General features: G+C 49.6%; 8 protein-coding genes across 8 annotated transcripts; 5 read left to right on the plus strand and 3 right to left on the minus strand.

Annotated features, from left to right (window-relative positions):
* Positions 1-509: 509 nt before the first annotated feature.
* On the plus strand, positions 510-3,117 carry ASPBRDRAFT_128278 (uncharacterized protein; the record flags this gene model as incomplete). Its single annotated transcript, XM_067618047.1, has 10 exons — positions 510-1,069; positions 1,140-1,184; positions 1,236-1,352; positions 1,417-1,486; positions 1,549-1,596; positions 1,653-1,772; positions 1,840-1,923; positions 2,003-2,143; positions 2,206-2,284; positions 2,354-3,117. The coding sequence occupies 10 exons, from the start codon at positions 510-512 to the stop codon at positions 3,115-3,117; spliced, it is 2,028 nt and encodes a 675-aa protein (XP_067477609.1).
* A 144-nt stretch (positions 3,118-3,261) lies between these two features.
* On the minus strand, positions 3,262-6,457 carry ASPBRDRAFT_44516 (DUF3433 domain-containing protein). The gene has a single exon (XM_067625213.1). The coding sequence runs from the start codon at positions 6,424-6,426 to the stop codon at positions 3,331-3,333; it is 3,096 nt and encodes a 1,031-aa protein (XP_067477610.1). The 5' UTR covers positions 6,427-6,457; the 3' UTR covers positions 3,262-3,330.
* An 828-nt stretch (positions 6,458-7,285) lies between these two features.
* Positions 7,286-9,068, minus strand: ASPBRDRAFT_44517 (MFS transporter). The gene is made up of 3 exons (XM_067625214.1): positions 8,880-9,068; positions 8,606-8,795; positions 7,286-8,540 (listed from the first exon to the last, which is right to left on the minus strand). The coding sequence occupies exons 1-3, from the start codon at positions 8,998-9,000 to the stop codon at positions 7,430-7,432; spliced, it is 1,422 nt and encodes a 473-aa protein (XP_067477611.1). The 5' UTR covers positions 9,001-9,068; the 3' UTR covers positions 7,286-7,429.
* A 1,321-nt stretch (positions 9,069-10,389) lies between these two features.
* On the plus strand, positions 10,390-11,113 carry ASPBRDRAFT_44519 (uncharacterized protein). Its single transcript, XM_067625215.1, has 2 exons — positions 10,390-10,836; positions 10,898-11,113. Exon 1 carries the CDS (start codon positions 10,421-10,423, stop codon positions 10,808-10,810), a length of 390 nt encoding a protein of 129 aa, XP_067477612.1. The 5' UTR covers positions 10,390-10,420; the 3' UTR covers positions 10,811-10,836; positions 10,898-11,113.
* Positions 11,114-11,779: 666 nt separating this feature from the next.
* ASPBRDRAFT_197077 (uncharacterized protein) lies at positions 11,780-12,660 on the plus strand (the record flags this gene model as incomplete). Its single annotated transcript, XM_067621058.1, has 2 exons — positions 11,780-11,812; positions 11,917-12,660. The coding sequence occupies 2 exons, from the start codon at positions 11,780-11,782 to the stop codon at positions 12,658-12,660; spliced, it is 777 nt and encodes a 258-aa protein (XP_067477613.1).
* Positions 12,661-17,307: 4,647 nt separating this feature from the next.
* On the plus strand, positions 17,308-19,133 carry ASPBRDRAFT_56174 (arylsulfotransferase family protein; the record flags this gene model as incomplete). The annotated part of the gene is made up of 2 exons (XM_067627506.1): positions 17,308-17,781; positions 17,832-19,133. 2 exons carry the CDS (start codon positions 17,308-17,310, stop codon positions 19,131-19,133), a joined length of 1,776 nt encoding a protein of 591 aa, XP_067477614.1.
* A 504-nt stretch (positions 19,134-19,637) lies between these two features.
* On the plus strand, positions 19,638-21,078 carry ASPBRDRAFT_44522 (uncharacterized protein). The gene is made up of 2 exons (XM_067625216.1): positions 19,638-20,301; positions 20,392-21,078. Exons 1-2 carry the CDS (start codon positions 19,739-19,741, stop codon positions 20,996-20,998), a joined length of 1,170 nt encoding a protein of 389 aa, XP_067477615.1. The 5' UTR covers positions 19,638-19,738; the 3' UTR covers positions 20,999-21,078.
* Positions 21,079-21,626: 548 nt separating this feature from the next.
* On the minus strand, positions 21,627-22,665 carry ASPBRDRAFT_128571 (uncharacterized protein; the record flags this gene model as incomplete). Its single annotated transcript, XM_067618071.1, has 6 exons — positions 21,627-21,799; positions 21,861-21,944; positions 22,015-22,086; positions 22,146-22,205; positions 22,262-22,317; positions 22,373-22,665. The coding sequence occupies 6 exons, from the start codon at positions 22,663-22,665 to the stop codon at positions 21,627-21,629; spliced, it is 738 nt and encodes a 245-aa protein (XP_067477616.1).
* Positions 22,666-23,681: the final 1,016 nt, after the last annotated feature.

The following is a 23,681-nucleotide window of genomic DNA, read 5'->3' on the forward strand; positions in this document are numbered from 1 at the left end:
TTTTTTTTTTTTTTTTTTTTTTTTTTTTCCCTTGTGGGGAGGGCTCGGTTGAACGCCCTGAAAGCCTAATATCTGGAGGCCTAGGGGTCCCAGAAGAGCTGCAGACTATCCAATTGATCAACAAAAGTGTAAATTAATGCCTGTGGGGCTAGGCAGCATCTAAGGCCATGAGTGCTAGACTGATACAGCAGCAATTATTCCGCATCTGGGACGATGTACGCCATGTCTCGAGTAAATATGATTCAGGCAGACAAGTTTCCGTGAGGTATCAAAGGGCAACAGGGTAGCATCTAGAGTAGGAGGGTTCCAGAACTCATGTATAAGTCTCTGACAGCTATCCCCTTGTTTGCTGCAAGCTGATAGCTAAGAGACAGAGGATCTTGACCTGGCCAACGAAAGCTTCAAGTACACGAATACCAGCTGATACGATGTAAGGCAATGTCTTCAGACCCAGTACCCCTCTGACATTAACCTCCACTTACATCGCCTAGAGGCCAAAGATTAGTGATATGTCCCAGCCCGCAGCTTTCTCGGAGTTTGAGACGAAGCTGAAATATGCGCGCTCAGGCAAAGGTCTACACGACAGGGAAGTAGTGTGCGGGCCTCTGCTGAACTATCGATATATGGATAACAACCAGTGGCATGGCAGCGTGTTACTAGTGACTTCCTCGGACGGGGATTTGGCTACACTCGGACCTGCCCTGCTCCTACATCGATCTGTTCTCATGGGTGTCGGTGATACCAACTATTCTGAAACAGCCTCTGGGACTCGTGTACAGGGATACCTACTGCACTACGATGGAAGCAGAAGTTTTTGGAGGTTCGATCTAAGCATCAATATGGACTCAATTGCCAGCAGGTGGGAGTACATAATCGAGGGTGTGAACTTTCTTCATCGAACAAGATGCCTGCCAAGCTCATTTGTCATACCTTCGTATAATGAATCCATGCGCATCATGTTCTACTCCTGTAATGGCTGGTGTGACGATGCTGACAAGGGGGAGTGGAATCATCTGTCACTGTGGAAGGACGTCCTGAGGCAACATGGTGAGAGAGCTTTTCATGTGATGTAAGTGTGTCTATTTAGTATAAAGCACTGTATGTTGGATTCGCTAGTTCGACTAACCATGGAATATCAGGATTGGAGGTGGGGATCAGATCTACAGTGATGGTGTCTATACTTCGTAAGTATGAAAACCCTAACATCTTCTCTTTCGTTTGACTGATTTTCCAAGGGGACCCCTGCTCGAATGGACGCAAGTCAAAGATCCCGAGGAACGACTTGAGTATCAATGCACCCCGCAGCTTTATCGAGATATTGAAGCATGGTATCTTGACAACTACATTCAATGGTAGGTGTGTCACAAATTAAGTCCATACACGTCCTTCTTCTGACTAATACCTTGCTGTCTTCAGGTACAGCACAGAGCCTTTCGCGTCAGCGCTCTGTCAGATTCCCAGTTTGAACATATGGGATGACCACGACGTACGAATTCCCTTCAACTTTTCGTTACCATAGATTCTAGTCTAACTTCGACTGTATCATAGATTATTGATGGATTTGGCTCCTATAATACCAAGACAATGGAATGCTCAGTGAGTGATCTAATGTCTAGGTACCCAGACGACATCCTCCTGATTGTCTGAAACAGGTCTTCAAGGTGATTGGCGCCGTGGCGCACAAGTACTACATGCTTTTCCAGCATCATCTGCCTCCCTGGGAACACAACAGCGTTGCCGAACCACAATATGTGCTTGGACCAAAGCCAGGGGTACGTTTCATAACCCACATTCCCCTCTATACCTTGAACTCACCGTGCTCATTTGTTACCTCCACAGCCGTATATCCATGCGCCTTCGCATAGCATCTTCACTAAATTGGGTGCCAGGATAGCATTCCTCGGCGTCGATGCCCGAACAGAGGTACGATAAGAGTGTGAGCATTGCTCAGCTACCTAGCTTTCACCAAGGGAAAAATCCTTCTGACTGTATATCATGAAAGCGAACCCGTGAGCAAACCAACTACCGCGAGACGTATGACCGCCTCTTCGCGAGGGTCAATATGGAGCTAGACATGGCGACACGCTCCGATCAACCGATCAAGCATCTGATTCTGTTATTTGGTATACCGCTAGCGTATCCTGTACGTGGCTTTCAATATAGTATCCACCTGACAATTCAATATCGAGACTGACTGATTTCCAGCCCCTCACATGGGTCGAGAACGCATTCACCGGGTCCGCCGGTCGTTCCTTCCAACGCCTAAGCGACCGACTCAACATCGGTACGTCTCTATCTTCCCTGACGAAGTCCTAGCAAGGTATATATCCTAACCATGTGATACCCTTCCTAGGGAAAAACACCATAAACAAATTCGACGGCGCCATCGAGCTCCTCGACGACCTCAACGACCACTACACATCTGCCGCGCACCAAGACGAGCGACGCCACATCATCGAGCAAATCCAATGCATATGCGCGAGACATTCCGTGCGTGCTACCATCCTCAGTGGCGACGTCCATCTCGCCGCCGTTGGACGATTCTTCTCAAGTCACAAACAACGCAATGTCCCACCTATGGAAGAGGACTTCCGATTCATGAACAACATCATCTCGTCCGCGATTGTCAATCAGCCGCCTCCGCTAGCAATGGCACGGTTGATCGCGCAAGCGGACAAGATTCGGAATCTGAACGCCGAGACGGAGGAAAGTTTATTCAAAGTGTTTAGATCCGACTCGAAGAATAACTCCGATTCTGACTACAATGAAAAGGATGAAAAGGAGCAGAGTGGAGGAGGAGGAGGAACAACTGTTGCGATGCCCCAGAGGAATTACACGATCATTACGGAGAACTCTCCGAATAGTCAAGGTCGAGATGAAGGGATTAAGAAGATATCGTACAGGCAGTTCTTTGCCCGGCGCGGGAATCGTCCGTTGCATTTTGGAGAGGCGAATGCGGGTCAGAGACATATTGCTGCGTCAGCGCAGCATGGGATGGGTAATGAGGGCAGTTTGGATGTATGTATCTGTGTGGAGGTGAATCATCGGAATCGTGATGGAAGGACAAGGGGGTTTGGTTTCAGCATTCCGGCACTTGAGTGTCGTGGGACTGCTTGAGTCGTAGGAATGTTTTCACTGCTTGGGATCATGGAGTGAGTTCATATAGTTGGTGAGTTATATATGCTAAATGCAGAGGAGCTGCACTCTTTAGTTCTGTGGTACAGTCCATTAATAATTACATAGACAATTATCATTATGTAGTGCTATATGAGTAGGATGGAAAATTACATTATTAGTCGGCGATGATGGCATCATCAGAGCTACCACCTCTCATGTTGGCGCTTTTATCATGTCCAACACCCATATCACATTCCCATCTGAGTCGAAAGATGACCGAAAGTGGTATTTCTGTCCCTCGTTTCCTGGAACATCCTCTTTTTGCTTGTCAATCGAAGCCCGAGTGTTCTGAATATCCTTCAACAAACTACTCGACGCAACCCACGGAATCAGAGACCCAAGGGACTTAGGTATACGCGGGGCATCATATCGTCCATGGTACAGTGCAAATATCGACAAGAGCAGAAGAATATCTACTGAGATCAACAACATGATAGTAATCATGGAGCCTTTGGCCGGCATGAATCCCCACATCGGATAGGTGGCCGTTCCATTGACTACCGCTGTTGTATTTGGGGACGGTCGAACCAGATATTGATATCTCCTGAGTGAGAGATAATGACTAAAGGCAGTTTGGTAGACGGACTGGACTGCATGGATCAACGAGTCGTTATCCAGTTCTGTCGACCCATTGTTTGCCTTCTTGTAGATTTCGGTCGTTAGATGCCCCGGGAAGGAAGACTGATAGAATGCCAGAGTTCCATGGGAGCGCAGGTATCCCATGTATCGGCCTAGACCTTGGTTGAAATACCCTAGGGCCTTGGATGCATTGTGAAAGAATGGTCCGCTGGTGATTGAGCTGCCAGGGATGGCTTCGTGGCGTTGGATAACGCCATCGGTGTCGAAATCGATATTGAAGTCTTGGATGTTGATTCTTGGCTCACAGTGTAATGCAGTAAAATTCTGTCTATTGGAAAGTGATGATGCATTTCCGGTCCGGGACACAAAGACGCTGAATGTTGATTGTTGGCAAAGGGGCTCAGTATCATCAGGCCATATGTAGTGAATCTGTGGTGTGTCCCGGCTGCGATCATCAACATCTTGCGGCAAGTTGACAGTACATGAGGTATTTGCTGGACTGGCGAACGGGGTATAAGTTACATTAACCCTCTGGGAAGTATAGTCCGTGACTTCATGTGGAATCGCTTCACAATTGAGGGAAACCCCGATACCGCGTGTGGAGGAAGTATAAAGCGCCTGAGAACCGGAGGCTCCAAGCTCAGAGTTCTCAAGTGGCAGGTATGAGAAGTCTGCCGTTGTCCATGGTACAGAAGCCGAATGGCTGGATACATCATAAAGAGTGGAGTCGTAGCCTTCAAAATCCAGCTCGAGTCCATGAGTCAAGAACAAGGAAGAGTTGTATGACTCAGTCAGCGATATACTTGCAAAGTATTTATCTATCTGTGGCTCAAACAGTCCGCCGCTCGCGACAATAAGCACCAAGTTCAGCAAACAAACGACCGATGATGCCATTACCGCACCCGAAACTCGTGTTCCAGACCGCAGAGAGACCACGAGGGTAGTCAAGGGGCTGTGGCTCGAAGTCAGTAGGACTTCTGGAGGAGCTGGTCCTTTCCGCAGTCGGATCCAGGGCTCTGCAGCACTGAGATGGCGATGGATGGAGGTGAAGAGAGAGTTTATCATGGAAGAGAATACAGTAGGACCATAAACAAGGAACAGAGCTGATATGGTCACTTCGGTGGAGGAGAAAGTCTTCAGGTCTTTGAACTGCATATATTTGAATGCTAGTCCAAAGGCTGCGACCGTGCCTATCAGCAGCATGCATTCGACTAGGAACCACGGTATCGTCAGGAAATGTGGCATGGGATCTTGAGCTCTTCCTCTCCGTACTGTTTGTGGTCCAGCATGGGGACACTCGAGTAGATGAGTCCCATCTTTCCCATAGACATCGAGGAGTCCCCCGCTGTGACCGTCCTTCCATCCGCACCAAAACTCCCTAGCCCAATGTTGAAGGTTATGCGTCCTTGCGACATGATATACTGGGCGGGAAAGGGCCTGAAGAGTCTCTGGAGAAATCAGGCGGGCAATGTACGAGCATTGCGCAGCAATCGTGCCAGGATCCTCATGCAGGAGGCTGGGTCGATGCGGATATATCCAGCTCAAGGCAAGGAGCAATGCCAAAGCAAGGACCAAGATGGTCTCCACGATAATAGCCGCATGAGATACTACCTGAATGCTCACAGCGGCCATGATAAGCCTCGCCTCAATGCGGGTTTCGTTTGCCGCAACATCAAAGAAGCTGTCAACAGCGGTTATGAACGCATTATTCCATAGATTGCCTATTCTTTCTTGGTATTGCGGGAGGCCAAGAATGTCTGAATCCCAGACAACGACGCGCGATTGTTCTGCCTGCATCGTAGTGTTTGTCGCTGCCGCCGAGAGGAGTGAGCCGGATGTCTGCTGATCCTCTAACACGTTATGTCTGGATGCCACCAGACGCTGTAGCCCGGCTGCGCTGAATTGCTGCTGGGTGAGGTCTCTGACCGTCGACGGCATGATATCAACCCCACTGACAGTAAATTTTGATGTCAGCGAGACGTTGGCGATCGCCTGCTGGTTGATCACTTCGCATGCAAATGCAGTTACATTGGATTGCAGAGGTGAACTCGCTGAGCTCTCCATGTCGATGACCAGGCCGTAGAGGCCAGCGAGGGGACAGTTATTCGCATGTATGGCTGATCGAATGCGCGAGGTTGAGTTGGACTGCGTCGGCTCCCAGTACCGCGCCTGAAATCGGCCGCCTGACGAAGGAATGAGACAATCTATGTCAATGTTGAGCGTGCATTCGGAGACCTGTCCTGCTTCTGGCAGTGTAATGTTCCGAAGGCTCCACTGAAAGATATATTTGCCTGTCACGTTTGTTGCTGAAGAAAGGCTGGGAATAACGCTGGGCGTCGCTCCAGTCACAGTCACATCCCTGCAGCTCATGTTTGACCAGTAAACCGATTGGTTCATCAATGTCAGAGTAGATAATCCGTCCCCGTCGCCCAAAGAAATAGACACTGGCGGAGTAGCATAGTGCGACGAGCGAGATAACCAGAGCGAATTAACAGATGACGACTTCCAATCTCTGTGTGCAACTTCGGTCGAGAACCAGTTCTCCTGAATATCATGACCAACTAAATGTGGCCACGTCTCAACCACTTTCGTCTCCACAAGAGGCAGTGGACTGAGCACAAATAGCCCGGACAGCAGAGAAGGAACTGGGACACGCATCAGAAGAGACATGGACGAGACGCAAACAACAAGCCAGTGCCGGTTCCGAAAGGCGCGAATGGGGGCGAGGAAGCCATTATCAAAGCGATAACTGAGAAAGAGCACACTGGCCGAGGCGCCGCGATCGCGAGCCAGCTGAAAATAGGGCTCTAAACGGAGGACATCCTGAGCGACGACTTCCCAGAGAAGCATTACGAATAGGGCAAAGATGGTCGGCGTGTTGTTCCACGTTCTCCATGCAGAAGCTGACAGATCCTCCTCCCGCTTGTATATGACAAGCCCTCCGTGATGATGCGAGTATTGACGGAGTGCCTCAATGGCTACGGCCATCAATAAGAGCATAACCGAGAGGGGAACCAAATATAGTCTCCGCAACGACATGGGAAGCCAGGCTTCTCTGCTCTCAGGACTGCATGTGTCTAGCCGCTGCATCCTGTCCTCGGCATGCTGGTACCTCACGGCCAGCCTCCGGTCCCAGAGGAAAACATCCGTCAGATGCGGTTCAGGGAAAGAGGAGTCGATGCGAACGTGTTCGCAGATTCAAAGGTGGGGGCCATACATGGTCCCTGGCGATCAATGCAAAGAGATTGTCCGTGTCAAATTCTGCCTACCAATGTACGATGGGTTGAGAGTGGAATTGCAGATTCGCCGAGATTTTCTCGAAACATGGACGCCTAGTCTCCACTTGGGATGGCCATCCCGGAGAGGGTTTGGGTGGAGCGCCAAGATTTAGGCCACCTTAGTTGAATCTTATATTGAGATGGAGATGGTCTAGACTAAATGCGTACTTGTAGAATCTTCAGAAGTTGATCGGAGAAATATCCAAGATCTATCTAAACTCAATCTCAAAGAATCGAACTTGGTATAGTATATAGATATCTATCCTCGTAAATATATCACAGTATATGTTAAATCCTTAATATATTGCTTTGTCTTTATACAACGGATATAATCCAAAATTAGCAGTCCATAACTAGCTGATGGTTTATGACGATGGTACATCTAGCCTTAATTCCTACGCTCCATCCACCATCATCATTTGATGATACTTGCTCTTCAGCCGGATCCGGGGCCCAAAACGATAAAACACCCATGGGAGGGGAGCAAAGGCCAGTGCAAAAAACCCTAACAGACTAGAGCCCCATGGCACGCCAAGTCCGTCGTACAGATTCGTTCCAAAGAGAGGAAAGACCGCGCCGAAGATGGAACGAAAGACTGCATTGGCTGCAAGAGCACTCGCGCCATACGGGCCATAGCAGTCTGTGAGGTAAGATGTAATGCTGAGAAAGAGCAATATAAGGCTGAATCCAAAGGGCACCCCCGAGATGATGCCAATAATCCAATGTTTCGGGGGCAGAGCGGTCCAGCCGAACCAGAACAGACTGACAGGAATCAGCCAAGACAAGATCACCAGATGGGGTAGTCGGGCTTCAGGGACAGGGCCAAGTTTGGATACGTATTTCCCATGGATCCTGTTCACGTAGGGAGAGGAAATCGTGGCAATGGCCATGCCTGTGCCCATTCCGAGAAAGGATAGACCCGAGATACCAGACGACCAGCCGCGCGACTGTTTATATACGATGGGATACGCCGAGAAATCGAGGTAGAGGATGCCGTAGATGAAGGCCATGTAGAGCGAGAGGAGGAATAAGATTGGCTCCGCGAATAGCATTAGCCAGGGGCGAATGAGGCAGGTCCGGAGCTGCTGCTGGAGGGATGGACCGGTCTGGACGACTCCCTGACGGCGGGCCTTATCCCGCAACAGCTTGGTGGCGTATGTCTCTGGCAAGAAGAGCACACATGCTGCATAGATTACTCCGCTCACAATGAGTACGAGCCAGAAGTTCCATCGCCACGAAAGGTATTCTGTGACAAACCCGCCAACTACCGGTGCGAAGACAGGGCCCAGGAAGCTACCAGCGGAGAAGAGAGCCAACGGTACCGATCGTTCACTTTGCGGCCAAAGGTCCGTGATCGACCCGCCCGAGTTGGTGACGGTGGGAGAACCGAAGAAGCCGGCCAAGAATCGAAAGATGATCAGCGCTGCTATGTTTGGGGCTAACGCACAACCGATTTGGAAGAGGACAAACAAGCCCAATGTCAGCCGGAAGATGAGGTTGCGACCGCTAGATCGATTCCTTGGTGCGTAAGCAAGCAGGTGAAGATGGGAGGGTTCTCAACGTAGACTGACTATACTTCCGACAGGGGTGCAAAGATGAGAGGCCCTGACCCGAATCCTAGCAGGAAGGTGGTGACTCCAAGAGTAGCCACAGTCTGCGAGCATCCAAAGGTGGCAGTAATCTCGCTGGTTCCTGCGGTATAGATACTCGAACAAAAGGCAATGGCTCCAGTCATCAACGCCACAATTACCGTATAGAGCCCTATGAGGTAGTCATGAACGCCGGTTAACCCGTATCCTACTTTATAAAGGGATCTCGAGGAAGATAACAATAGCTTTCGCTTACATTTTCTGCTCTTCGGCCACCTCTTGGGATCTTCCCTTTCATCGAGGACAATCGAAGAGCTGTCTGGGGGAGGATCACGAGGGCACAGACCATTTGCCTCGGCCGCCTTGGGATAACTCATTTGGTTCACTCGAGGCTGAGAAGCTTGTGTTACATGCAATTATGCTGCTAAACGCTGAAAGAATCGACTGGATTCATGGACAATTACTTAGGCTGTCAAGGCTATGGCGGCTTTTAAGGTACATTGTACATTACTAATTCAAGTACCCGCAAGCGGGAACCGGTGTGGCTCCAACTAGATCGTGTTGTTAGCCCTGAGACTAAGTGCGATAACACCATCGCCGATGTAACCTTACAGGGTTAAGCATAGGGCGCTAACTGGGGCATAAGCCTCCAATCAAGGTGCCATCCCCGTCAGGTACCCTGGTTCAGGCTGACGTGGCCCATCTAACAACCGGGAAGCTTATCTAGTTACAGAATGCCCGTTGAGGGGGGGAACAATGACAGTCGAACTGATCTACCTAGCTGGCACTCATGCATCGAAGAGAAACAAAGACAAAGAGAGATAAGGGGAAAGGCAGTACACATTAAATGGCTACTCTTTATATTTCCGGCTTCATCGAACCATATGGCTTTGTCCCTGACATAGTCAGTTCGTCATTATGTTTCACTTGTCCTCCTTCCCTAGTCCTTACGTACAGCTCGATTGTCATAATGAATATTGGCGTTGTTGGCTCCGATCTCGCCAGCTTGTATGTGGCCTCTCCAACGCCACAGCCATCGGATCACGATCTTCGAGGCTGAAAACCATATCTGGGAAAGAACAATTATCTACTGGCTTGACGTGAACGTGTACTCTGAAGCAGATCCATGAGGATCCCTCGACCAATATTGCACGCCCTTGTCTATCACTTCATCCTATATTCAACGTCTACTGGAGGCAGGACGATAAAATAGAGCCCATCCCTTACCTCCAAGCGCAAAGTCATGATGTGACCTACATCTGTCAAGTTTAAGATCTGCAATCCGGAACTTCCTCCCGGCTTAGAATATCCTTGCCTCCCAGATACCAGGCTAAGCCCGCAAGGGACCGTTTGAGAGGGGGTGGTCAGCTCGTGGCTGGCGTTCTTACGAAAGGATTGACAGAACTGGGCAACTATCAAAGGAGGTACGTCGCATCTTGTTGAGAGCGTAGTCCAGCTCATCGATCTTGAGAATATCCACGCTAATGCAAGGGTATACCAAATCACTGAGCGCCAAGATGTCGCAGTCACCTTACATACTACAGGGCCACATGGTAGCTTGATAGAGTGATTCTCACCATTTCCCCGGCGGCACTTCATGGAAGGCCAAGTCATCCTGAGTATACATTGCGAACTACTGTACAAATTAGGGATACAGTTCCGTATCTGACTTTACAAAAAGAACCCTTCGCCTTGTTTTCGTGGCCAAAGCGCGACTAATTTCTAATTTCGATGGATTATCTATCATCTAACGAGTTTGAAAGTCCCTCAGCGGGTGTTCTTTTCCTTTACTGCTGGATGAATGATGCGTATCGCATGCAGTCCATTCCCCGTGATCAACGAATCAGCCTCGCTCTTCATGACCTCCAGCGGTTTTACGACAATGTGGATGTCTATGATCAGTATGTCGATGCTTTCGATGTTTGTTGGAGTCAGGAATATGCTACTGGCGATGCCATGTTCCTCCCAGAGCAGTTCACACGGTTTTACCAGGTCGTCAAGCAGCCGGAGGGCAACATCTATTGTATCGTAGAGCATCCGAATCGGCACCATACCTGGATTGCAGGCACTATCGGTTCTGTAATTCAAGTGGTCACGCAGATACAGGGTGAGGAAGATGTGCGAGGCTTTGGAGAAGAGTACATCAAGCCGACTCCGAAAAGGGTCCATGAGCCATGGCGGGCATAACTGATTCCGCCTCATAACAACCTGGGGTATGTTGCAGAATGCTGATGACTATCATGTCCCAGGCACCCAAAGCTAAGGGTTGAGTAGTGATGAGGCACGTTCTGGAGAGCAAAACCTACATTCTATATCGCATTAATGGTATCTATGGCAAATAGAAGATTCGTCTCTCAGTAGGTCAAACACCAAAGGGACTTGCCCTTCGTTCAATATTCTGCCGTATGGTTTCAAATTCTTGACTATGACGCACCCTCCCTGGTCCCGACTATACCAGCAGTATAGCGATATGTCCGTCTCACTTCGCATCATATGTCATTGACCTCTCTGTACAAATACAGGACATTGATCGTAAATCTCCCTATTCAATCTCATCAGTTGCACCTGAATCACCGCGGTGGCATGTTAACATTATACGGAATATTCCTCAAAGGAATATGCTCCAGAACCTTAGTCTCCCACGAGACTCTAGTGGACTCCATCGTATATGGTGCATTTGCTACAGGAAATCATATTCCATCATGCAGTTTCCGATCGAGGCAGCTTTTGACCTTCCTTCCTAACCCGACACTCGATAATGGACAAGTTTCTTTATCGGGATAATTAACTCATACTAGAAGAATGAGGTGATTGAGTGCCTGGAGAATCCCGATGCCTCGAAGCTGGCTCTGGATACTACCTATACATCATCTGAAGCCTCTCACATATACTGCCAGTAATAGAAGGTGGGACGACCCTTATAAAGGTGACTAGATACTGCTCATCGAATCTAGCTACTAAGTATCGCCAACTATATGAACTTGTCGTCTACTGACAATATATCCAGGTGAATCTGAGGGTTGAATAATCGACAACTTCTCTTAACGTGCTCACGACTTTGCCCCACAGATCAGGAGCAATTTTCTCCATTACTGAAAATATCTCCTCTCACTTCTCATCTTCATAGAAGCCATACTATATAGCTCTTCTATCAAAATGCAGAAGAAAGAAGAGCTCATGGCTTACCAGGTAAGCACCAGCCTCTCATATTAACGAGTCAGGGTTAGCTAGCACCTCTCAAAGCAGACCCTTCATATGCAATCTGCTGGCAGAGTCACTGACCGACCAAACAGAGTACCCCCGAGAGCACCCCCAGTGGTATACCCCCTGTCGAGACAGGGGTGCCCTCTACTTGTTCTCTGCCAGCCTCATCACAGGCCAACGCCACCCTAAGCCGGCAATTCCACCCGGAAATATACCCAAAGGAGTTCAAGTTGAGCGACATTGAAGTACCAAGTGGCGACGTGGTCTATACCGCATGTCCAGCCTCGAAACGAGGATGTCCCAGTACTACTTGTCCCGGGTATTGCAAGTCTTCCATCGTGATTGCCATAGACGGTGCGCGCCGCAAGTATGGCAGACGCGGAGCCCAGGCGTCCATTGGCGTCTATCACGGCCCCAACCATGACTGGAATGCGAGCGCCCTGGTGTCCCCGGAACTTAAGCAGCTACCCCAGGTTGCCGTGCTTGCAGCCTGTGAGAAAGCTTTGCTGAACGCGTGCACCTTCCAGAATTATTGGGGGGAATTAGCAGGAATGGTGGAGGAGGGGACGAATGAAAGGCTTCGCGAAGTGGTGATCAAGACCGACTCGGAGTTTTTGGTGAGCTCAGTGACTGAATTGATCTTCAAATGGAAAGCCAATGGTTGGCTTAATGCACAGGGCTTGCAGGTTATCAATCGGGACCAGTTTTTGAATATTGAATCGTTGATCGAATCTCTCGAGAATAATATGGTTACTGTCCGGTTCTGGCATGTTCCGCGAACACTCAATCAAGACGCGGATAGGTTGGCAAGATCGGCTCTGAAGTATCATTGAGTGATTCAATTTGGTGGTCTCTTAGGATGGCTTCACTCGATATCGATATAGTGTATGTAGCTCTGTGTGATCACTATTTATTCTAGGAGACTATGCTGTTCGGTCAACTATCCGGATATCTGTCTATGCTCTATCTAATATAGCGCATAAAACAGGCTGATGCCATTGAAAAGTAATACTATTCGATATATGTAAAGATATTCACTACCCCTATTTATTTTCAATCTAATATTGAAATGATGGCTGCCGATACATAAACAGAAATATACGTGAAAATCTATTATTCTTCATAATCAGTAACCAGAGCAATGCAATTATATTTCTATTCTGTTCGATATTCGAAGAAAGTGGCACATTCCATCAACCACTTCTACCTATTCTCATAAAACTACTCCCATCCTCAGTAATATACAACACGGGCGCCCAGGACTCATTAACAGTACTCGGCCTTTTCGACGAGGAATCTTGCTATCACGTTGATTTCGATGATTCTAGGAAGGTGGTTGAGGCCGTTGATGGAAAGACCCTTGCAGACAACGAGACCTTTAATGGGATAGCGAAGGGCGAATAGGAAGATGGTTGCTCGGGGACAACGCAGTAAGTACTTAGAATAAGCAGTCCACCGAATTAATGGTCTCCTCCACCAATATTGCATGCTTATGCTGTGGCTAGGCCGGCATACGCAACATGATAGATATGACAATACATTATGTCTTAATCTGCGAAGGTGCTGCTAACAGAACTCCAAATTAGCTCGGTAGTAAAGCAACTTCTATAAGGTTGCAGTTGAGAAACGAAACAGAGCTTTTTTTTTTTTTCTTTTCAAAACATAACCGTGTCGTCACAGAGAACAGTTACTTGGCGAGGTTGAAATTCCTTTTCTATCGTGTTGGGGTAAGTCCCGCAAGGGTTTGACGGTCATTTAAGGCTTGGTGGTGCGTAAAGACGGCGTCTAGATATCAGTGGCAGTGAAAGTTCAACAATTACTAGTACTGAGTCAGAAAATCGCAGTCATGGTGTCCGGTCCTGTGATGCCATCGAAATGCTAATGAATCTCGTTATTTCCAATTATGGTAACCTTGAGATTTGTAGAAGGAAAGGCTGGATTGCTCCGCATTTAATGACAGCCTACAAGCAGACGAGGAAGAACTTTCGTTGAAGTATTATGTGATTGCGAAAGCGACATACTGCTACAAGATGTGAACTTCGGAAGGAAATGAGCTATTTTGATGATGCTTTCACCTATGGGCGAGCTCACACACTTGTACAATTTTTCAGAGGGAAGACTCGGCAGCACCATTTCGGGTGTTGGTAACTCAAGAGCTAAGCCTAAGAGACTGAGCTAAATCTAGGGACAGCAACTGTGTTCACAATACAACCGCTAAAAATAGGAATGCTTGCACGGGTATGAAGTGAAGAAATATACATGAACAAAGATCCACAAGGTGAGTATACTCAACTCTGCTCATCGAAGTACATGTGCTCAATTAGGGCAATAAATCTCAACTACCTTCTATTGCCAAGAGAGATAGGCACTGATAGCGCTAATAACCAGCGGGGGCCAATCCACAAATAGAATAAAATGAGAGATCCACCCGGGTCAAAGAAGGAAAGAAAAACGGGTACGAGATATATCGTAGATATTGGTTACTTTGTACGGAGTACATATAATGCACATCCCTATCTAATATATAGACACTAAGTACCGAGTAGACTACTATCTACTACCCCTTGTTGGTTGGTCTACTCCGTACTAACCAGCAGTTGCATATGCACCCCACAATTTCATTTATCCGGGATAACCTCGGTCCATAAGACCTGCAGTTAACAGGCACAATATACTCCTACAACTGCATTGAAACTTGGCAAGAATCTTCATCATGCATCCTGCTTACAAGGTCACCAGATAAGACACGGTGGCCAAAGATAGCACGTAATCCGTAACTACCAAGACCCTATCCGGGTACGGTTCCCTAGTCCAGTAAAGTCTCCACTGCCTGACTCGGTGCCTAGACGCTAAACTCCATTGCGTGGGTTGGTCCCAAACAGGAACAGGAGCACGCTGCATACTGCTGGGAGCTGCATAACATAGGATAATTCTGGGCTTGGCAGACGCTGTGCCACAGCTAGGTGAGCATTCTAGTCCACGAGTCTCGTCAACTCATGATAATCGGGACTAGTTAGGAGAATTAAAGAGCTATTGAGGATTCGGGAGGTTCTTGGTCTCGGGTAATAACCGGTAGTTATGTTATTATTGAGAAGCTTGGCAGTGCCGCTTGGTAGCCAGTCCTAGCAGATATAGGTCAAATGTGCATCGATATGGCCCAGAAAGCTGGCTCATATTTAGAAACCTGCTTAACTATTTAGGTCCTAGATAGTGAAGCATCTGGGAGACTATGTGATAGCAGTTTAAGAACACCTCTGCTATGGTATAGCTTTCAATAATCTGTAGTATTGGAAATCAACGTCGGATCATCCCGGATCGCTCAGGCGCGCAGTTCTAGCCCCCGAGGCTTCGGCCTGTTCTGGGAACATAAGCGGCAAACCCGGCCGAAAACGGACAAACAGATCCCCCAGTCACTGTAAAGTGGTCAGAGAATCTCAGCGGCCTAGAAAGATTAGGTTAGGATCCCAGACAGATCGCAAACAACGGCCAGATCAGGACCAGAAGGCAGCACGCATGCCACCGGCCGTACCAACCCTCGGGATCTCGGGTTCGGGGCAGATTACCGAATTGACATTAGATCCAGTCAGGTCTGACGTTGCAGTTCAAAAACATCCTACTCCGTACTTTGTAGAAGGACGCGATTGCTACGAATACTTACTAGCCATATAACGGCGCATTGCACACGAAATGCTGTGTTGACTTCGTGCGATGGCGTCATCTTAGCCCGGCAAGCAGTTATGCTAGTTGTGCTTGATTCCAGGTATACCGGATCAATATCTCTTCTGCCTAACGAGCCCCTGTTGTCGGTTAGAGCACTGTTGAACCTAGGTAGATACTTGGTCAGGTGTCGGTATGGCGTCAATTCCGCTTCGGAATTGACTGTTGGTGCTATGTCCCCGCATGTACCCCATGTCTGTTCGCGTTAGCTTGTGAACGGTGTCTTGGTGTAGAGCACTCGGTAATCATCATTCGTCAGTGTACCTGCTGCTAAGTTGGGCCGTGATAACGAAGGATCAGATTGCGCTTGTCTCGCTTTACAGCTTTCAAGCCAAGGAACTATTTCTCCGGACTCTTGGAGACAGCCACAAACATCATATTCTGCTCCGTTGTCCGACTGTTAGTTCACTCCGCTTCCACCAGGATTGGACGTCCTTCCAGAAGGATCCGCCCACAACGAACGGCACCCGACTTTCACCATCATCAATTTGGATCCTCTGCTTTCATTGGCAATAAAGTGCTGACCCTTTGTGACTAAAGGGGAAGCCGTAATGCCGAGACCTCATCACGCGTGTGGCCCCACTGTCAGTCTCGGAGGCCAATCATTAACCACTGTAGACTAGCGGATAGGCCGAGTCAGTTTCACACACAGCACAAGGAGTGGCCTCAATCAATAGTTTGCCAGCGATCTTCCAGGCTTCCGGCAACTCTCCTGTTTCACATGAGGGCGCAGTGCGCGTCTCAAAATAGAGCCGAGCATCGAGTATCACGCATGTACTATTGTATGCATTCTGTGATCGCGCGGTGGGTGATCCGTTATCGACCCGGCCGACTTGCTGACCATCCGCCAAGGAACAGTGTAAACTTCCAGGATAGTGCGGTAGATGACGACGCGGGCGGGTCCGAGTGGCTGTCAGCGGCAGCACTTATCGCTCGTTAGTCGCCAGTCAACAGTCGTCACAACACACGCAGGCCACTCCCAGGATATCATCCGCCACAGATCAGATAATTGCCCCGGATAAAGACACTTTTTTAAACTTTCCCTGCTCTTCCCAGTTCTCGCAGCCGAAGCGTTGTCTTGGCTTCACGCGGGCAACCTCCGTACAGAATGCCGACACCGTGGCCAATTAAATTTTGGGGATAGAATGATTTGGCGCTGTTCTGCCAAGGACAAAACAGATTGAGGTATCTCGCGCAGCGCTGGGGCTGGTGCCGCCACTCAGTGGGGGAAAAAATTATTGCCAGCGACCGTCCCAATTCCCAAAGACCCAATGGTGCAAAGGCGAAGAATCCACAGACAGGAGAAGTTCGATAACCTCGAGGGTGGATCCAGCTTCAGGCCCGATCCACGGTGGCTTGCTTGGCGGAGCTGGAGAATGCTCATAGAAGCCAATCACGACCAACTAGGAGTCACTCGCGTCGTCGTTGGTCTCCGCCGAGAATGGATATCGGCTTCGATGGGATCGCTTCGACGCCGCGTGGATGGGGCGCTTTGGCATCCGTTTCGGGTGTTGAAGCTGTTGGAGCCACCCTCTCCTGAACGACTTACCCGACCGAATGCGACATTCTTATTCTCGCCGATATTCCGCCTGCCTGGAGGCAAAATTCGATATGATGAGCGTCGACTCTGCGCCTTGCCGTCGCTCCCGAGAAGACTATCTTCCCAGATAGTTCCTTTTCTTCCGCCTTACCCCAGATCCGAAACCTTGTCTCCTTTCCTCCCTTGAACAGCTCTCGTCGCTCTGTCCGTCCGCGATGATCCAATGTCCTCGTGGACTCCCGCCCTCTCTCACGCCAATCGCCTGCGTTCAAGGCTCTCAGGCCTCCATGTCGTTACGATTGGCGCCATAATCAGTCTCTCCTACCTCTTCTACACCTTCGCCGTTCCCCAGCTGAATCGACTGAGCCTTCGCGCCGATCTGAGTTGGTATGACCTGGGCCTGTACGGTTTTGGTCCGTCGAAAAGCTATGTTTCCTTCGAGTATGAATCTCCCGCGGTACAAATCTCGGAATGGGAGTCGGGCTGCGACTCGCGATATACCTTCCTAGCTCCAAGGGGTGACTCGGTCGCCCAGCCGGGGCCTATGATCCTTGATTCCAAGGGGGAACTGGTGTGGATGAAATACAATTGGGACGTGACGCAGGACTTCAAGGTCCAGCGGTATCAGGACACAGACTATCTGACATACTGGGAAGGTGGTGAAACCGAAGGGAGGGGCTATGGAGCATGGTATATGGTAGGTGGTACATAACCGGTCGCATGGTGCAGGATGCTGATCTGGACCAGCTGGATTCGACATACACTCAGCGATATGTGATTTCCCCGGTAGGAAATTATGGTGGCGATCTTCACGAATTCCACATCACTCCCGAAGGAACGGCTCTCGTTACGATATACGATCCCGTACCGGCCGACCTGACTCCAGTTGGAGGCCCCGAGTTGGGCTGGATATATGACGGCGTCTTCCAGGAAATCGATATCGCTACAGGCGAGCTGATCTTCGAATGGCGCGCATCAAAGCATTATCCCATTAACAGCACATACGAGGCCTTGGGAAAGTCGGGAAGAGTGCGCGGGTATGCGTTTGACTTTTACCACATCAACAGCGTGGACAAGGATGACAATGGAAACTACATTGTCTCGGCACGCCATACCCATAGCGTGAGCTGCATAGACAAGGATACTGGTGAGGTATTATGGACCCTGGGCGGCAAGCTCAATGAGTTTCGTGATCTTTCAGAAGGGCAGGCCACCAACTTCGCCTGGCAGCATGATGCACGATGGCACGCCAACAGTACTTTGACTCTTTTCGACAATGCATCGCATTCGAACAATGACCCAGATAATGAAAGTCGTGGGGTGGTCATCGAGCTTGACGTTACTGCTCGCCAAGCGTCATTGCGCGCTGAGTACTTCCACCCTCAGAAGATGCGGTCGCTATCGCAGGGAAATCTTCAAGTTCTGGACGATAGTGGCCGAGTTCTAGTCGAGTGGGGGCATAGCGCTGCATTTAGCGAGTTTAGTGCCGACGGGCAGTTGCTATGCAACACGCATTTCGGTGCCTCTGCCTTCTTCGGGTTCGGCAGAGTCGTATCTTACCGTGCCTTCAAGGGCACCTGGGTTGGCCAGCCGCAGACCGTCCCCGATGCCGAAGTGCTCGGAAATCACGTGTACGTGAGTTGGAATGGCGCGACGGAGGTTGTTGCGTGGCGATTGGAAGTCTGGGACTCTGATGACTTGAATGACAATGCCTTCCGTGTTGTGTCCCAATTCCAGAAAGACGGCTTCGAGACTGAGATCGAGATTCCCGAGGGTCTCGAGCTTCCCTTGTTCCGGCTGGCCGCGTTGGATTCAGAAGGGAATGTCCTGGGCGCCACGGAGCTGCTCCAGCGAGAGCAGGGCACTAGTTTCGAGCAGGTCATGAACCCTCAGTACTGGATCATTGTCATTGCGTTTGTCATCAGTGGAGTTGGCATGTTTGTCGGTCTGTATTCGTGCTGCGGCTGGGGTCGTTATTTCCGCCGGTGTCGCTCACGGTCCAGCGAGTACCAATTGGTTGCTTTCAGCGACAGCGATGGATCTGTATGAAGACCTCGTTGCGGATCGGATGTGGCAGGCCGCTCCGTTTGTATATATCTCTATCTTAACCTGTACATATGATACCCTCATCTAAATGTCATTAGATGCATTACTAGCTTTTTGCGGAAATACCCACATGCTGAACGATGTAGGGCGGGAGACAGATACTCACAGCAGAGGATCGTCATCAGTGTCAGCCGTTCAAAAGGTGTCAGGGCACCTGCTGGTGTCGGGAGAGCATCATTTGGATGAAAAATTATTGCAAATATGATATAGGGTGCCATATCAAAGATGATAATACATCGAGGTGAAATGAGGCGCGCATGTTGTTTGTACTGCAGAACAAGAGTATAGATTCACTGGCTGTCCCAAACAGGCAACCATGCTATTCCTGAACCGGGACAAGCTGACTCAGCCTCCCCGGCATCAACGTACTAAGGCACCAAGGCCGCCAACCCCGGTTATCCACGGGGATCGGGGCGCATTCCCCGCATGAAGCAAGATGCCTTCATTGATAAACCAAGGGGGGGGAGGTCTTCCCCCGTACCTCGCTCGTTCTCCAGGCGTTCTCACTCTTCTATCTGAAGCTCAAGATCACATCCGAGTCCTTCACGATGCCTTCACTCCGTCTCCCCAAAATAACATTACCCCGACCCTCCTACCGGGGCTACTCCACCTCCGCACCATCCCCTTCATCACGTCTGAACCTCCCCATCGACTACAGATCGACACCGCTCCTCCACCATACGGCCTCCAGCCTGTCAAATCACCCAGACCTCCCCAGCGATCTAACCTCCAAATCCATCAACTTCTACCAGGCCATCAACTCCGCATTACGCACCGCCCTCTCCAAATCCAACAAGGTGATGCTCTTCGGCGAAGACGTCGCCTTTGGCGGCGTCTTCCGCTGCTCGATGGATTTACAGACCGAATTTGGCTCTGAACGCGTCTTCAACACACCCTTAACGGAACAAGGAATCGTGGGCTTTGCCATCGGCGCAGCAGCCCAGGGAATGAAGCCTGTCGCAGAGATCCAGTTCGCGGATTATGTGTTCCCGGCGTTTGACCAGATCGTGAACGAGGCGGCGAAGTTCCGGTTCCGGGAGGGAGGAACGGGAGTAGATATTGGGGGGATGGTGGTGCGGATGCCGTGTGGTGCGGTCGGACATGGTGCTTTGTAGGTGGCATACCATATACCTGACGGCTGTTTGTTCGTTGAGTATAGGGAAAAGCGGATGGATGGCTAACGTTGTGGACTACGATCTAGATACCACTCCCAGTCACCTGAAGCACTCTTCGCACACGTACCAGGCGTACAAGTCGTTATGCCCCGTTCGCCGTCCCAGGCCAAGGGGCTACTATTGTCCTCCATCTTCGAATCGAAGAATCCCGTCATCTTTATGGAACCGAAAATCCTCTATCGCGCCGCGGTCGAACACGTCCCGAGCGAGTACTACACTATCCCTTTGAACACAGCGGAGGTGGTGAAGCCAGGGAACGATTTGACGATAGTCTCGTACGGACAGCCACTATACCTTTGCTCCCAGGCCATCGAAGCAGCCGAGAGGGCATTCGGGGCGAGCATCGAGCTGATTGATCTGCGCACGATCTACCCGTGGGATAGACCCACGGTGTTGGATAGAGTGAAGAAGACCGGACGGGCAATAGTCGTTCATGAGAGCATGATCAACTATGGAGTCGGCGCCGAAGTCGCTGCTACCATCCAGGACGGAGCGTTCCTGCGCCTTGAGGCGCCAGTCAAGAGAGTCGCAGGATGGAGTACGCATACGGGACTGATGTATGAGAAGTTTGTGATTCCAGATGTTGCGAGTACGTATATCTATCTTGACATTCCAAGAGTTCACACATACTAACGATATCCAGGGATATACGATGCTATCAAGCAAACGCTTGAGTATTAATTGAAGCGAGCATCATGTACATACCAGGACTAAAGATCCAACATGCAGTGTCCATGTCTATAAAGCTATCATTAAGCATCATCACGATAGACAATATCAATTCTACCTACTTACATTTCACTATTTCCAAATTTACTGCCTGTCATGGCTCTGTCGTAGATTATTCCGGCACAATATCCACATCACCATCGGCAAATAAACCCGTTACACACCTCCGGGAAATTCCCCAAACTACCCGACCGGCGAGCGGCCAGCGAAAACCCCCCGAACCCGAAGACGCCGGGGTCAGTAGGTTTCAGGTACTCCCCACAAAGCTTCCTTGCTTGTGGATACCTCTACTTTCTGTGTATACAGGCTGAGTAATGCAAGTTTCCATACTCGACTCTGAGTTTCACATATTTGTTTCCCAGACAAAGTGGATGTTATTTGAATAGATTTAGATAGAGCTCGATACCATGATGAAGAAGCAGAGAAGAAGATAGTGAATTTAATTACAACTGACTAGCAGCTGCAAAGTCCCCAATCACTCAATCACATACACTATCGATACCTATATCCCATCTCGGATAGATCCCACAGCTTAAGCCTCAACATTGGCAAAAGTGTCCTTGGAGATCTTGATAGCATCGGTGTGCCAGGTCTTGCCCTTGTCGGAGGTGGTGAGGCCATTGGAAGCGGAGCCGCTGTACAGGGAGAGGGTGTCGCCGAAGTTCTCGTCGGCAGCGCTCAGGTGAATGGTGATGTTGTTCCAGCCTAGTTTCATTTCATGTTAGGTGATTTATTGGCTAGTAGAAGGGTAAAGGGGTAGGCGTACTGTAGGATTGGAGGGTACCGCAGTCACCGGAGCCGGTGTAGCACTCGTCTCCGGAGTAGAGGTAGAGGAGGGGGTTGTCGAGGGCTAGATTTTTAGTAGTTAGTATGATGGTAAATGAGTTGACGGTAGTAAGTAATGGGAATGGATAACGTACCGTCGCTCTCCTTGGAGACGGTCTTGCCGTTCATGGTGACGACCTGGTACACCTTGTCGTTCTCGACGTAGACTGTATTCGTTGTCAGACCGATTGAGTTTCAAGTGTCTTGGTTTGGTGTATGAACATACCCTCAAAGTCCACCTGGGTGTCCGTGGGGACCGTCACGTAGGCCTGGCCATTCTGGCCATCTATACACAGCATCAGTATACCAGTTTGAGTCACGGATTGAAGCTGGGTCACTAACCGGGAGTGTAGGTGCTAGCAGCGACACACCACTCGTCATCCGAGGCAGGGCAGCCCCTTTAACAAGGTTAGCATATTCTTCCTGAACCACTGATGATGTTCATGAACGTACTGGGACTCGTTGTCAGGAGACCAGTTCAACAAGGGCTGGTAGAGATCGGCGTCGTAGTCACCCGCGGTAGAGGAGAGACCAATCCACAGCGACACCCAGACCTCGTCGTTCGAGTTCTTCACGGTGACGTTCGAAGGAACATCAGGAGGCACCAGAGACCAGGTAGCCCTGGTGATGTGCGCGTTGGTGGGGGGACCGGTATAGAAGCCGTTTCCGAAGGCCCAGGCATCACTGGTGACGGCAGCAGCACGGGCAGCGAAGGCCAGAGGAACAGCGACAGAGGAGTAGCGCATGGTGATTGAAACGGAGGACTTTATTTAAAGAACGTAAGATTTGAAGGCGAACCGGTCGCGAAGAAAAGAGTGACAAGGTAGAAAAATGAGCGAGTGCAGGAAGGATGAAGCAATGAGCCAACATGATCTTCAAGGTGCCGCGGGCCCGGTTATAAAGGCCTGGAAGCCTGATGGAAGCCATCTCCAACTTGGAGTCAGGAACAGTTCAAGTTCGAGTCATTCAATTCCATTTTGGCGCGAAGATTGTCTCAGGAGCAGTGGTGGATCCGCCAGGGAGTGGAGTCGACAGTCAAGCTTGTTTTAAGTTGAAACGTTAAAAATTGCCGTTCTTGAACCCGGCCCACCACAAATCCTTTTCGAATTCGCAGGGTTGGACGCGTCAGGGTTCGGAGGTTGACCTTCCGATGCTCATTTTGCACTGCATTGATGGCTTAGCGATTGTTGACTCGTTCGTTTCTCTATCTCGGGGCAGACGTAGCGCGGGCCTGCTCCAGTTGCGAGACTTGGTACCATCATTCAACTTGTATCTAGCCTTATAGGGAGTCAACCATGATCCGATGAATATCCATGCCCCTGAGCCCCTATTAGTATGGGGCTGGTCAATTCCCGGATGATCAATGCCGCTTACTACTCACTATCATGCACTGCATATAAGCAATATAACTGGTGCGACCGATGTAGAAATACATTAACTCGGTCGGCCTAGGCCTGTCATCCTATATGAACTTGGCCTTGATGCTAGCTGAATTTCAAACTTGTAGCTTTTTGGTTGAGAGTACCAAATCCATGACGTGATTTCAATCCTGCCCGGTAAATATTGACCCCCAATATCCACCAACAATGTGGAATATAATGGCCAGACTCCGTGAGTATACCGAGGCATATGGTAAGCCAGGAGCAGAATTTCTCCACGCTTGCAACAGTCAGCACCTATAGGTATCTGACTGGGCATTCATTGATGAAGGCTTCGCGTACCGGGTTGCAGCCTTCCCCGAACAGATCTTTTGCTCAGATCA

This window comes from Aspergillus brasiliensis (assembly GCF_001889945.1).
Source record: "Aspergillus brasiliensis CBS 101740 unplaced genomic scaffold ASPBRscaffold_8, whole genome shotgun sequence".
NCBI lineage: Eukaryota > Fungi > Ascomycota > Eurotiomycetes > Eurotiales > Aspergillaceae > Aspergillus > Aspergillus brasiliensis.